Source organism: Periplaneta americana, chromosome 11 (assembly GCF_040183065.1).
Source record: "Periplaneta americana isolate PAMFEO1 chromosome 11, P.americana_PAMFEO1_priV1, whole genome shotgun sequence".
NCBI classification, from domain to species: domain Eukaryota; kingdom Metazoa; phylum Arthropoda; class Insecta; order Blattodea; family Blattidae; genus Periplaneta; species Periplaneta americana.
The window spans coordinates 93,493,186-93,509,032 of NC_091127.1; the positions used below are offsets into that span (position 1 = coordinate 93,493,186).

Genomic DNA, 15,847 nt, shown 5'->3' on the forward strand with positions numbered 1-15,847 from the left:
TAAAAAGGCACACTATGCCAATCATGAATGTAACTATTTAAGTCCAACTCTTACTTTAAAGATAATGTGGTAAATGTTTAGAGATTTACACCCTGCTATTCATGTAAACTCTCAATTTTATCTCAAGATATTCCATCAAAATTTTAATTGAACATTCGGACAGCCACAGGTAGACACATGCTGTATTTGTGAACAGCTTAATGTTAAAATGGAAAAGCCCATCACTCAATGACACTGCTAAAGGTGTTGCAAAAGCTGAATTAATTATTCATAAGCAACGTGCAGATAAATTTTACAAAAATAATTCAAGCAATAGAAGAGATTTCTGGGAACGATTCTTCAGTTTTTGGAGTATTGTTTGATTTTATGCAAAATCTATAGCTCCCTCATGTTCCTGTACAGGACACTTTTTATATGCGCCAACTTACTGTAAGTTTATTTAACATTCATAATTTAAATAGTATGAAAGCTCATTTTTCCCTTTATCATGAGGGGATATCAAAAAAGTCTCCCAATGAAGTGTGCTCATTTCTTTTGGATTACATATGTAAAAATGTGGGAAACGATGTGAAACATCTTTATCTGTTCTCTGATAGCTGTGGAGGACAGAATAAGAATCATTCAGTCACAAGATTATTATTGTTAGTAGCACAGGAGAAGTTTGAAATAATCACACATTACTTCCCTGTAAGGGGCCATTCCTACCTACCCTGCGACCATGATTTTGGCGTAATAAAAGGAAACTGAAAAGGACAGATAGGGTTGATATTGGATTTTAAAGAATGGTGGCCTCATTATTATCGCAAGAATACATTGTCTCTGAAAGCTCAAGTGAGAAGAACCCCACGTTTTCAGAAACAACCATTTTAAATATCTGAATTCCATCAGTTTCATTACTCCAGTGAAAATCCGGGAGTTGTAAAAGCAAAAGTACACACAGATGGAATAATGGAACATACTTTTGTATTATCAGAAGTTTCATTGATTCCTCAGAGCCCTGAAACCACAGCCTATAAAGAAAGTTTGTCAATCAACAAGAAAAAGATGGATGATCTGAAAAAATTCTACAGATTCCTTCCAGAAAACGAAGTGGTGCAGGAATTCTATTCTGAAGTTTACTGTTTAACTACACATGAAAATGATTAAATATTATATTATATTGATGATCTGTGAGGGATTTTTTAACAAGTACTCATTTGTTCTGAATAAAAACGTAATTTTTTGTTCTATTCCGACGTTTACTGTTTGAGTACATATAAAAATGAATGAATATTGTATTATATTGATGATCATATTGATGATCTTTGAAGATATTCAAATAAGTAATCATTTTTTCCTGAATAAGAATGTAATTTTAATGTCCATTTTGACTACAGAAGAAAATGAATGAATATTATACTGTATTGACAATCTGTGAAAGAAAGATGTAATATTTTATTGTATTTCTTGCTCAGTACTTAACTAGTCAGATAGTCCAGTAGTAGTAGGCCTAGTGCAATTGACTAATTATTTGTGGTTTTGTTTTTCATTTCAGGAAAGTGTGGTTAATGATGATAGGTAACTTGGAAGCAGAAGAACACCACCTTGTAAGTGACTCCTAATGTGGAAGAACTTACGCAATAGGGAGTTTTGTTTTAGTATCATGGGGCATGAAATTGTACCTTGGCCAAATCATAAAAATGTGACACATGAGGAAAAACTTGAAGTTATTTGCTACAGAATGACAGACCGGGAAAAAAACTTTTGTCTTCCAGAGTATGACAGAATTGTGATTGATATAGACACAGTTGTTAAGAAAGTACAGATCTCGGATTATATCTCTACCGGTCAGTGGCAGTGGAATTTCATGGCTTATCTTATAATGTGGGTGTCAGCGAATTGAAAAGCATTACAACTTTCCTCCCATCTCGTCACCTCCCCATCGCAAATGTGACGTTGCAAAGAGGCAGACATAAAATATGAGATCTGTACCTATCCCCATCTGAGATAACTGTAGTAATTATAAATCTGAATTTTTAATTGGATGTGACAAATTAAATAATTAACCCTAGATTGTCATTTTCATTCGGTAAATAAACGTATACAGATCATTTGGTGCTTCATTTACATTGGTGGACGAATATGTACTGATATTTTAAATCAACTTCAGGACATGTGACTTCCGATATATAGTAAAATCATGCAGCTATGCATAAATCAAAGCAATATTCTGCTGAATAGAAAACTTACAACAATCAAACACACAAATAAATCTATAGGAATAAAATTACGTTTCTCAGATCGCTTTAAAATCTTTTACCTCACACTTCACTCCATAGTTATATTAATGTGAGGTATTGGTCTACTGTATTTTAAAATATCTTGTTTATCTTCTGCAGGAAATGAGAGAATGATGTCTCCAAAAGATTGCACACTAAATCATTTAACAGATTCATATTTCCATCGCGTTAATACATTTGCTAACACAATAACACTTCACTGCACATGTCACGACAAAGAATACGTATAGACTAAAAACGAAGATATAGGTCAGCAAGGGTGAGAGATATTACAATGTAGTTTCAAATTTTACGCCAACTTTCTTTATTACATAATATTCAAAATATTTCAATATCTATACAACACATAATATTCAAGAGATGCTAACGTTAAAAAAATACCGAATGTATATATGTCATATCTCATATTTAAATATTTAATTTCTTTACACAATATTTTATATTTTCTCATTTAGTTGCAAAATATTACATTCTGCCACCCTGGACCAATGTTTGTATGAGAGAGCGATTCCATTTTCTAAGAATAGAGAAAGTAGATGAATGTCTTTTCACCAGGCCTTCGCAAAAAAGGGTCGACAATTCACAGTATGCAAGTCGTCATCATGACAACAGGGTTTGTTTACTGAAGGCAAAAAGGAAAGCCTCCTTTGGACCTTCAGCATTCACATCCCTCACTAACTGGTCTGCTAGTCACGTGGCCTGACTGGTGAGGAGTTCATCTGAAGTACTCCAGAAGGACGTTAATTGAGCAGATCAAGCTGAACAAGACAGATTAAAACGTAGAGAAAAATATGGTTTAGTGAGGAATGCATTTTATTTTAATTTATTGATAAAATATATTTTATTAAAGTAGAAAAAAGGTATGAAGGTAGCCTTCACCTACTTCTCTTGAATAGCCGCCACTGCATTATGCACGTCAACAACTACAGTATTGCTAAAGTAGGCCTAAATAATTACCAAAATGTTACATCTAACCCTGACATATGATGTGAATTAAAAATGAAATGGATATAGTCAGTCCAGAATTCGAATGAGAATGAAAAATTATTGAAGCTTTCATTATTTGTAATCATAATATACTATTATTGTTCTTACGGTTAAAGTTGAGAGGTATCCACTTGTCATCACAACATTCAACAAATGGGCACCGTATCTTATCGAAGCCTGCATAGAGAACTGCTCCTCCTACTGAGAGACCAACTCCCAAGGTACTGAAGAGTTCAAAGCTTGTTACAGTAGTCGAGCAGAACAGAATTACTACCGCATAAATTAAGTTTTCAAAAATCTGAAACAAAAAAATCAGCACTTAGCAACTAGTATTTGAATAAAAATAGTATGTGAAACTACGAATTAAACTAACCTAGAGCAGAGTTAGACTAGACAGCAGTTTGGAAGGCGGTCGGCTGCTATATGCGCCGAAGCATTTCTGATATGTAACGTCACAAGCTTGTACAGTAGAACCAATCAGAATCAGTCTGTAACAAGTACTTCATGAGCTTGTTTGTTTGCGTGTGTTTCAATACATTGAATAAGTAAAACTAACATTTACTGTGTGTGTATAAGATAAATAAATGGAAGAAGAGACTGTAAAAAGGCAAGTATTGCACAGACAGGCGCGAAAAATAGTGATTAAGGTGTATAATTATTTTAAAAACGTTGACGAGCAGAACACTGCTGCAACGTTGCCAATGTACAAGAAACGACTGCAGAAGCATCTGGTGTGGGATTCATTTCATTCATTTATTTTATTCCATAGATCTTACATGAGCAATGAAGCTTTAAGATGTGGAACATGTCAACATTTTACAATATTACAATTACAATTTTTACAAATTTTTATAGTTTTACAATTTAGTAATTTTCTACAATTTTTTTTACAATTTTTACAATTTTGTACAATTTTTTTACATTTTTTTTTTTTTTTTTTTTTACATTTTGGTGAGATGTAGTGAGATGAGATGAGGTCCGAGGATTCGCCAAAATATTACCCGGCATTTGCCTTTTCGGTGGGGGAAACCTCGGAAAAACCCAACCAGGTAATCAAATCAAAGGGGTTGATGCCAAGGACTCGCCATAGACCATCCGGCTTCAGTCCCACGGCTGGGGAAAACCTCCGAAGAAACCAAAGTCCAAAGGGGGATCCAACCCAAGCCCGAACGCAGCTCCGGATCAGCAGCCCAGCGAGTCTGCCGACTGAGCTACATCGATGGCTCTACTAAAAGTATACAATACATAGCCAATCAGATTATTAAATTTACAAACGCAAACGATCATTCATAAGTTGAGCTATATTATAATACAAAACAATTTAATTAAATTTAAGGCATAAACAATTCAACCAGTTGTGATATACAGAAATTGATAATACATATCATGCAAACTACTTCAAATTACAAACACAAACAATTTATCAGTAGAGCTATATAGATTACTATTCAATTTAAAGCATATACAATTCATCGGCCAAAACTATACAAATATATACAATACAAAGTAGCATACTTTCATTAAGCTATACAAATTTGTGCAATTAATATCAAGTAGATTTATTCAATTTATAATCACAAACAATTCATCAGTTGAGCTATACATATTACCATTCAATTTTCAGTAGGTCTATATACAATTCATCAGTAGAGCTACACAGACTAGTAATCATTTTAAGAACATATACAATTCATCAGCCAAACTATACAAACATATACAATCAAATTAGTTCAATTTACAAACTTATTTTCGTTAAGCTATACAATTCATATGAAGTAGATTAATTCAATTTATAAGCTTAAACAATTCATCAGTTGACCTATACAGTATACTATTCAATTTACAGTACATACAATTCATCAGTTATGCTAAACAAAAAATACAATGCATAGTAAACAGATTAAGTCAATATAAAAACATATTTTAGTTGAGCTATATAAAATTGTACATGTCATTTAAGTAGAATAATTCAATTCACAAGCATAAACAATTCATCAATTGTGTAGAAGGTATGAGTATGTAGAAATTTGGTTAATTCTTTTCTGAACCTTTTCTCGTTGTTCTTCAAATGTTTAAGATAATTAGGCAGTGCATTGAAGACTGTTATACATGAATAGCGAACTCCTTTTTTAAAACAGCTTAGACTAACAGAGGGTAGATGAAGATCTGATTTATGTCTTGTATTAAAATTATGAATGTCTTGATTAGTACTGAATTTATCTTGGTTCTTAATATACAGCATCATTAGGGAAAGAATGTATTCACAAGGTAAAGTCAAGATTTCTAAGTTTCGGAAAATATTTTTACATGAGGTCCTTTTATGCACACCGGCCATTATTCTTATAGCTTTCTTTTGTAAAACAAAAACGTGTTTAGCTTCAGACGAGTTACCCCAGAATATTCATCCATATTTCATTACAGAGTGAAAATATGCAAAGTATGACATTTTAAGTAAGTTTATATCACCAATAGTAGATAAGGATCTTAATGCATAACAGGCAGAGCTCAATTTACGAGTAATACATTCTATATGCGTTTTCCAGTTCAAGTGATTATCCAATTCTAAACCAAGAAACTTTGTGCTTATAGATTCTTTGAGATGAGTTCCATTTAATCGAATACTGTAGCAAACCTGAGCACTATTGTGTGTACTAAATTTGACTGCACTAGTTTTATCAACATTAAGTGCTAGTTTATTTGCATGGAACCATTCATTCATTAGATTCAGCATTGTATTAGAAGTGTTTATAAAATGATCGTATTGTTTGCTTGAAATAATTACACTTGTATCATCTGCAAATAAAATTACATGGGATGAATTGTTTATGGTCAAGGCTAAATCATTAATATAAACTAGAAACAACAATGGACCTAAAATTGACCCCTGCGGAACACCATGTTTAATATTTCTAAATTCTGAATAAGTAACTTTATGACTATTTGGTACATTTATTTCTACTTTTTGTTTTCTATTTGATAAGTACGATGTAAACCAACCCAACATCTCATCTTTAATACCATAAAACTTCAATTTTTTTACTAATATACTATGGTCTACACAATCAAATGCTTTAGCCAAGTCACAAAAAATCCCACCTACATGTAGTTTCGAATTTAATGAATTTAGTATTTCATCCACCAAACTAAAAGCAGCATTCTCTGTCGATTTTTGTTTTCTAAATCCAAACTGTTCTAAAACTAATATATTGTTGGACTCCAGGTAATGATATAATCTATTATACATAACTTTCTCAAACACTTTTGAAAATGTTGTTAATAATGATATGGGTTTGTAATTAGCAATAGTACATTTATCTCCCTTTTTGTATATTGGTTTTACTATTGAATATTTGAGTCTTTCTGGAAAAATACCACATTGCATTGACAAATTGCATAGATAGCTTAACGGAGGGGATAATATTTCAGAACAAGCTTTCAGAACTTTACTTGGAATTTCATCATATCCAGAGGAATATTTTGTTTTTAGTTGTTTTATCACATGCATGATTTCTGCTGCGGTAGTGGGAATAAATTTGAGACCTAAAAACTCAGTGTTAAATACATCAGTTAGGTAACCAAGTGCAGCATCTTCTGCACAATCTTGAATGTTTAAGTTCTGAATAATATTTATATAGAAGCCGTTAAAATGATTTGCAATTGATTTTGGGTTATCTATTTTACTATCATTGATTTTAATGCAAGTAATATTTTCACTCTTTGAATATCGATTAGTTTCATTTTTAATAATATCCCAAATAGTTTTAATCTTATTATCTGAATTTTGTATTTTTTCATTCAGATACATTTTCTTTGCATCTTTTATAACTTTTGTCAAAGTTTTACAGTAATTCTTGTAGTAATTAAGAACATGGGGATCATCACTATTCCTACTCATTAAATATAGATTCCTTTTTCTAGCACATGATATTTTAATTCCCTGAGTTATCCACATGTTTTTACTTTTACATTTTTTCACCACCTTGACTGGAAAACATTCATTGAAATAATTCGTAAATGTAGTGAAAAATGCATTAAATTTAGTATTAATATCAATGGTATTGGTACTATATACATTTTGCCAAGATTCATTTTGTGGACATGTATTTAAATGATGAAGAGATTCAGCATTTATAATCCTTTTTTTTATTTTTAGATTAACACTTTGGAATTTTTCACTCATATTGAAAACACTTAGAATTTGTGCATCGTGATCAGACAGGCCATTGACTAATGGTACTGTTGAATAGGAATTCAATCTACTTTTATCTATAAATATATTATCAATGGCAGTACTACTTCCAGCTTGTGTTCTGGTTGGAAAACTTACTGTGTGACCAAGATTATAAGTTTCAAGAAGTGAGTTTAATTTTCTTTTACGTGAGCTTTCTGATAGATAATCTATGTTTATGTCACCACAGATTACAAATTCGGTATGTGGTTTATAAAGTCTTTTCAATAATGAATCTAAGTTAGTTGTAAATTTCTTATAATCCCCCATTGGCGCCCTATAAACACATAAGATAATTAAATTTGATATCTCATAACCAATTTGTATTCCACAGATTTCAATATCTTGTTCAAGGCAAAAATCAGATATATCAATTTTACTAAATAATAGATCCTCTCTGATAAAAATACAGGCACCCCCTTTTTGGAAGACATGTCTACAGAAATGAGAACCTAATACATATCCATGTAAAGTAGAGATGGGTCGGAGTCGTTCATTGATGCGAGCTAGCTCTTTGACTCCCGCTCCTTTTGAGGAGTCGTTCAAAAGAGCGGAGCGGTATAGTGGCCTCCCTCTTTCTCAACCAGCTCGCTCCTAGTGATCACTCACCCCACGCTTCACCACCGCGACAGCACCGCTCCGACTCTTCTACGATAACTGCAGAGCGGGTTGTTAACTGTATGACATAGTACACATGCTTCTCAATAGATGCCATTGCAATAGACATTCGAATCGGTTTGCATCGGTCTGTGAATGCGGAGAAAAGCTTCTTGTACACGTACAGTAAGGTAAGTTTCCATGTTATCCCAGAGGGAGAGAGCCCATTTACATTACTTACGCTATTTTACGAACCAGTAACAATCGTGAAGTATCGGTATGTAGTATAAACAGATCAATTAAAAACAGTTCTGAAAGTGTTGGTAAACAGGGACGTCGCTAGGGGGGTGCGAAAGGGTGCGCAAGCACCCCATAAAAATCGGAGCACCCCTTTCCACACTCCAAAGGGCAACTTATTAACAAAATACTAGGCATAAATTATTTTGAAGAACAAAAACAAACAAACAATTTCTTGCATGTGAAAAAACTGCGTCCCATAGTGTATCGTAATGGATTGAATAATAATAATAATAATAATAATAATAATAATAATAATAAACAGATGTATAGTATGCGCGCAAGTCATGAAAGAACATTTTGAATTTTTTATGTACCACATTTTTACAGCTCGCACCCCATCCGCACCTCCCTTGCTCTGATCCTGGCGACGTTACTGTTGGTAAAGTAGTATAAATAGCAATTATGAAAGTGTACAATGGTACATAAAAACGGCTAATGTGCAAACATGATCTATTCAGCAATAAGGAGAACAGAAACATGACAATAGGCAACGTTTAAATGTGTCTGTATTGAAGTGTAATTTAAACATCGCACGTCTCACTCTTTGTCATTGCGCATGACCACACTGACAGACGTGCTGCGTATCGTTACAGCTGTAAAGGAGCTGTGGAGCGCTTGCTGTTGTGGAGGGAGCGGATCGTTGGGAGTGAGCCAGAAGCAAGAGAGCGAGCTGAAGTTGCCTTGCTCTCCCAAGAGTAGGGAGCGAAATGCAATGAACGACTCGCTCTTTTGTAAGGAGGGAGCGGAGAGCCGCTCCAGAGCGGGAGTCGTTCATTCGAAACGACTCGCTCATGAGCAGCCCATCACTAATGTAAAGACAGTTGTAGTATTTCCTGTTGCTTCATATGATGTTCAGTTATACATAATATCTGAGGTTTATGCTTTTGAGTTGCTAGAGAAGTGATCAATTCATCAGTTTTTTGTTTTAATCCCCTAATATTTTGATGAAAAATAGTGAAGTTACTGTGTTCATTACTAGAAACATCAGAGCATTTACAATTTAGTTGAACTTGTTTCAAACACCTTACTGGTGGGAGGTTTAACCTAAAAAAGGAGAAGCCCTAGCATTAACTAACACAGGAATATTACATCTCTGCTTTTTAACATGGCTGCCTCTGATGCTATTAGCAATAAGAACCGAAAGGTGCTCCTTGCCTCTACCATTCAGATGCAGGCCATGTGACGTATATTCATACCTTCTTATAGGGCTTACATCTATCAAACCAATGTGTGATGCCCCAGGTCTCATCAGAGCCCGCTCAAGCCGCATATTCACGCTCCGCACCTTCCTGTGAAGATACGGCTTGTCGTACCTGCTGAAAAGACTGAGAAATCCCACATTGGTATGGCTGCTCATCTCAATTATGTTGTTGACATCTTTCTCAATAGAATAGTTACAATCGTTATCAATACTATTACCTGGCCCACCCACTATAACTACATGATCCCTCTTAGAAAAATCTGAACTCAATTTCATCATATCCTCAACAACATTCTTGAGAGGAGCATTAGGCTTACATACACTAGATACTTCAAACTCATCGCCCAGTTTCGACTTCAAGAGTGAGGAAATACCTCTTGCATGGCTGCTTCCTAAAATCAATACTTTACTCCTACAATCATTAATCTTATCTGTTTTCTGACTTACCTTTACTAGTGTCGATACTGGGTCTGAGTTCTCCTGATCACCATTCATTGCTTGAAGAGCACTGAATTTGTTGGTCAGTTTGATTGATGCAGCATCATCCGCAGAGAAACGTCTACTCCTAGATTTGGAATTCTTCGGTTTCATCCAAGTGTGAGATCTCCCTTTATTCGAAACACTAATGCTATCCTTCAAAGCTCTCAATTTATTAATTTCACACTTTGCCTCATCTAATTCCAATTCTAGGGCTCTGATTCTCTCCAGTTGATCGCGCATCTTTCTATCATATATACAATCACTACATTCCCAACTGCCTTTGTCAACAAAATTATCAGGATCTATATCTATACATTTCCAATGAAAACAGAAATTACAATTATTACATACCAATCCTTTCACTACAATCCTTCTACAACTACGACAGTTTCCAGACAGAGCAGCCATAGCACACATTATGTATATACTGTACCTTATTTACAAATTCAATTTCACTCACTTTTCAATTTAATATACTTACGTATATTAGTTTTAGGTTATTTCTACCCTTTAGTATCACCACACTATAATATTTCAATAGGCCAACACTACACTTTATCACTTCACTATACCACACTTTTCGACGTTGAAACTACACGACACGTCACTGCTCTTATATTTCGGTCTAGATGAAACTTCACTATTGATTGAGAACCGTGCAAGGAATATTGTTATTGAACGAAAGAATTTTTGTTTGGTGTCATGCTTACAGTAATCAACGGCTAAGATCATTATTGTCTTTTGATAATTTAAATTCTCGGGAAAATTTTAGAATACGGACTGCACCTACCAAATTATGTCTTAAAATACTAAAAAGAGCAGATTTGTCTGCGTTTGTCGAATGCGCATCATTATATTTACGAAAAGGCACTTTTCAGTGCCAATAATTTATTTTGTGTGCACAAAGTTGGAATTTTGAAGTAAGAGGGAAAGGATGCAGTCCGTGTTCTGGAGTTTATCCAAAATTTCATTTCTCCTGCCTGAATTCTACTTATCTCCTTCTAAGTCGTGGTCCAGGTCTCAGCACCGTACGTAACAATAACTTAAGCATGTAAAAACATTTAGCCCATACATGATAATTTTTATTTTTTCTGATACCTCCCGGTTCCAAAAAAAAAAAAAATCTTTTACTGTGATGGCTAAACCAGCGCTGAGGTAGTTCCCTTCGTACTCCGCTTATACACCTTGCATAAACGAATCTGTGACAGGTTAGGTATTAGCTTAGGACTGTGTTGTCTTGCGTAAGACGATCAACTGTATCTCCACAAAACAAAACAAAAAATCTTGTAAATTCAACGATTTTTCACTTCCGAAATCACCGGAACTACCTCAGTGCTAACCTAAAATTTAGCACCCAGTCCAATCCTATTAGTGATATTCCAGAATATGTGTAAAAAAAAATAATAAATCGGTAATCTCGTATTTGGCGTTATTCTAGTCCAGTGTATGCTATTACTTATCTCTCTCTCTCTCTCTCTCTCTCTCTCTCTCTATATATATATATATATATATATATATATATATATATATATAATGTACCGGTATCCTAAAGTATCCTAAGGCAATAAATATGCAAACCTTCATAATGATGATTCTGATGATGTAGATCTGGATCCAAAATTTGCTTTTCTTAAAAATCAGTCAGACAACCGGCACGCAAATATACCACATTCATTAAAAAAAAATAGAAGCCTAGTCAATCTTCAATGTAAACTTTCGGAAAATTATTTTCTGATCCAATTTGAAAACTTCCATACATAATCCTCAGTAAACAATGAAAATGGATTATCAATAACAGTAAAAATATAGTTACACAAATATCACATTTTCAAGTAATTCCCCATTTTGCCTATTACGTAAAATGACACATACACAAAGGTTCGTACTTCCACTTCTTTATTTAGGGACAGTCAACGAGTTTAAGAGTAACAAGAAAGATAATAGTGGCCCAGTTGCCGAGTACAGCGCTCTTAGCGGTGTATATTATCACCCACTACCGTCTGTATCTTTAAACTGCCTGCTCTATGCTTAAGTTTTTTTTTTTTTTTTTTTTTTTTTTTTAAATTCGTCAACTTTTGGATACAGTATCGAAATCTTGGGTGATCTCCCGACTGTTCCTAATTACTTTTACTTATTGCTGAGAGGCAGTTCATTTATGATGCTGCACTCCCGTCATAACCAGGATGAACAGCATGAAAACAAATTTGACAGATAACTATGAGAAGAGGAACAAAGGTGTACGATGTCTTGTGTAGTACTGAGGGTTATAAGTTCCTAGTTTTGATACATACACATTTTGGTGGGAATGTGCCTGTTTATAAAATGTTTCAGCGAATCTCCTAATGATAACTGGGATACTTTCCACTTTTAGATCTTGATGTATCTCTTCGTTTCTTGTGTACCACCCGCTGTTATGAATTACACGTAATACTTTATTTTGTACAACTCGAATGGGATCTAATGTTGTCTTAGGTGCGTATCCCCATACTGTAGAACCATACAAAAGCACTGATCTAATCAGCAATTTATAAATTGTTACTTTTTTAGATGTTGACAATGCACGTGTTTTTAAAAGGGGATACAGTTGTACCATTCTTGCTATTGTTTTTGCTCGTATATTTGCAATGTTGGTATGCCATAACAGACGACTGTCCAAATGGATTCCAAGATACTTAACAGAATCCTGAAATTCAAGGGCAGTACCATACAGTGTGAGTTTAGTTTGTGGTACACTTCGAGTTCTACTGAAGGCTATGACTTGACTCTTCATTGTATTTACAGTCAAGCGCCAATGTTGGAACCATTCTTCTAAAAGGTGGACATGCCGTTGAAGTCGACCAATGGCTAGATCGGCATTACGATGTGTAGTGTATGCTAGTGTATCATCTGCATATAAGGCTAACCTGGTGACGTCAGTTTCTGGAAGATCTGAAGTATATGCACAATATAAGTAAGGGCCCAGTACTGAGCCTTGCGGAACTCCTCCTTGAATTTTCTTTTGTCTTGATAAACAGCCGTCTTCCTTAACACAGAAACGTCTGTTCCGAAGAAAATCAGCAATAATATGAATCAGTGCATCAGGAACCTCTGATTGGATTAATTTATAAATTATACCAGTATGCCACACAGAGTCAAATGCACTTTTGACATCGAGAAATATTGCTACGGTAGTAGCTCTGTTGTTGAAACCGATAGTTGTTTGTTCAACAAGACGCAGCAGTTGGTGTGTTGTAGAGAGACCTTGTTGATATGCAGCCTGATAGGGTGGAATAAGGTTTGGTGCACTTTGTAGAAGTCTGGTCATAAGAATTCGTTCGAATACTTTGCCAAGGGCATTAATCAAACTTATTGGTCTGCGATTTGCTGGAACCTTTGGATTTCTCTTTTGTTTGGGAATGGCAGTAATATATGCAAGTTTCCAAGCATCTGGAAAATATCGATGAGCTATACACTGATTGAAAAGCTTGGTAATATACATAAGTGCCTTTCTAGGTAAGTTTTTAAGTTCCATGTTGTTAATTTTATCAGGACCTGGTGCCTTTTTTGGTTTAAGGCGTTTAATAATGGTTTTGACTTCTGACGGGCTCGTTAAACAAATGTACTGGGATACGGGACATAGTAGGAATGTGCTGACAGTTTCCTCGACATGGCGATAATGTTCAACTAAGCTGTCACATTCATTAGCAGGTTTAAATTGGTTCTCAAAACAATCGGCTATCAGTTCAGCTTTTTCACAAGACTTATAAACTGGGCCATCTTTGCCATGTAAAGGTTGATTTTTAGAGTAGGAATCATGTTTGGTTAACCGTTTGGTGATTGTCCAAATTTTATTTGACTGTCCTGCATCAGCAACATCTTTTTCAAATTTCGAAACTTTGATTTCTAGTGCCATTTTGTGCACTCTATTTTTCATAATGTTATATACGTTTTTGTCAATTTGTGATCTAGTTTTTTGCCAGCGCTTACGAGCTCTCTGTTTAGCCATTCTTAGTAGACGTAAATTCGAGTTTTGATGGAGATAACTTTGTATTGGTTCTTTCTCTAGTGAAGCATATTTTGCTGCTTTCAAAGTATTTTCAAAGATTTTAATTCCTTCATCAATGTCTTCTTTTATTGTAATCAATGGATTAGCAGAAATTGATTGTGAAATATATCCCCGATAGGACGACCAATCCATGCTGCTTAAGAAAGCTTGAGGAAATAGCCTCTCAGTAGTTGCTCTTTCAATGATTAAAACAACAGGGTTATGATCAGAGGACAGTTCTTGTAAAGTGTCTATAAACAGGGGTACAGTATTACATCTGAAAAGAAATCCATCAAGTACATCTGGTTTATGATTTGCATTTTGAGGGTAGAAAGTAGGTTTGTTAGGAGCTAAGATTTGATAGCCGTGCTTGTCAGCATGTTTTGAGAGTATGCGACCTCTGGTTGTTGTTACGCGTGAATTCCACTCAATGTTCTTAGCGTTGAAGTCACCGCCAATTATAAAATTATTTGATATACAGGATATTGCATCAAGTTCTGAAACTAAGAAAGGCTTATTTGGAGAGCAATACATCGATCCAATTAAAATGGTTTCGTTATTGTACTGAATTTCAATTAAAGTTATAGATATGTGTGTAAGCTGGGGTGATTGTATTCTGTAATGTCTAATACAATTTTTAATTAAGATAGCTGTTCCACCAAAAGGGCCATTACTTCCATCAGAGCGATACACTGTATAATTTTTAACGCTGAGTCTCTTATTAGGTGTTAATTGAGTTTCTGTGATTAAAAACACATCTATATCATGCTGATGTAAAAAGTCGTCAAGTACATTTTTATCCCTAGTCACTCCATTGGCATTCCAGGTCACTATTTTTAGTGGCTTGTGTAACGTTTGTCTGGGTATATTTTGTTCCATTTCCAAACAGACTAGAAACACCATCAATGAACACTGATATTTTATTAAAAATATCATTTTGTTGCTTCACTTGCAAGAAGGTTTGATGTAAACATCTTAAATAATAACTGATGTTGAATGTTTTTAAAAAGTTCCACCATTCTCTCAATTCATGAAAAAATTGACTAATAGATGAACTGTCAGCAAATTGATCTGGTGCCTGTCGAGTATTATTATCAATATTTACCTTTCGGAATCCTTTAATAACCTGTTGAATGACAGGAAGTGGAGGAAAAGACTGGGCAGAAAGATCTGGCTGCTTCTTATGGGTAGGATTCCTGGTTTTCGCTCCATTTACGTAAGCTTGGTATTTTGGACACTGTCTAAAATTAGCAGGATGATCCCCTTGGCAATTTGCACATTTTGCAGGAATAGAAGTAGGTTTTTGACAAGAATATGATTCATGGTTCTCACCACATTTAACACATCGTGGTTGGATGTGGCATGAATGAGCCTTGTGGCCAAACCCTTGACACTTGTAACATTGAATCGCCCCTTGCCGGGAGATGTAATCTTCAATTTCCACTCTAAGATGGCAAAGACTGCGTAACTGACGAATATCGGGTTTGTCTTGTAATTGATTTACTGTCAGGACCCAAATTGGCATAGGCAACCATGTCATTAAGCCTGTGTTTTCATCTTGGACTTTTTTTCTTAATTGTCGAACTGACTCAATAGGATAATTTAAACTCCGAAGTTCAGTTAGGATTTCTTCAGACGAGGATTCATTTGGAAGTCCTTTTAGAACAACTTTCAATACTTTTGAAATGTTATAAGGAAAGGTATAGAAATTATATTTTTGCAGAATCAAATAATCTTGTAATTTCTCAAAA

At 34.6% G+C, this 15,847-nt stretch overlaps 1 protein-coding gene across 3 annotated transcripts in view; it reads right to left on the reverse strand.

The window, feature by feature from the left end:
* The window catches only part of LOC138709195 (torsin-1B-like), a 215,259-nt gene extending 203,288 nt beyond the window's left edge, over positions 1–11,971 (reverse strand). Inside the window, exons 1-2 of one of the 3 annotated variants that reach the window (XM_069839782.1) lie at positions 11,651–11,961; positions 3,375–3,564 (exon numbers count right to left, since the gene is read on the reverse strand). In XM_069839782.1, the coding sequence (XP_069695883.1) occupies positions 3,375–3,564; positions 11,651–11,656 (196 nt within the window). In that variant the 5' untranslated portion in view covers positions 11,657–11,961. Of the gene's footprint in view, positions 1–3,374; positions 3,565–11,650 lie in introns of all 3 variants that reach the window. The other 2 variants (XM_069839783.1, XM_069839784.1) reach the window with 2 other exon arrangements.
* Between the last annotated feature and the right edge of the window lie 3,876 nt (positions 11,972–15,847).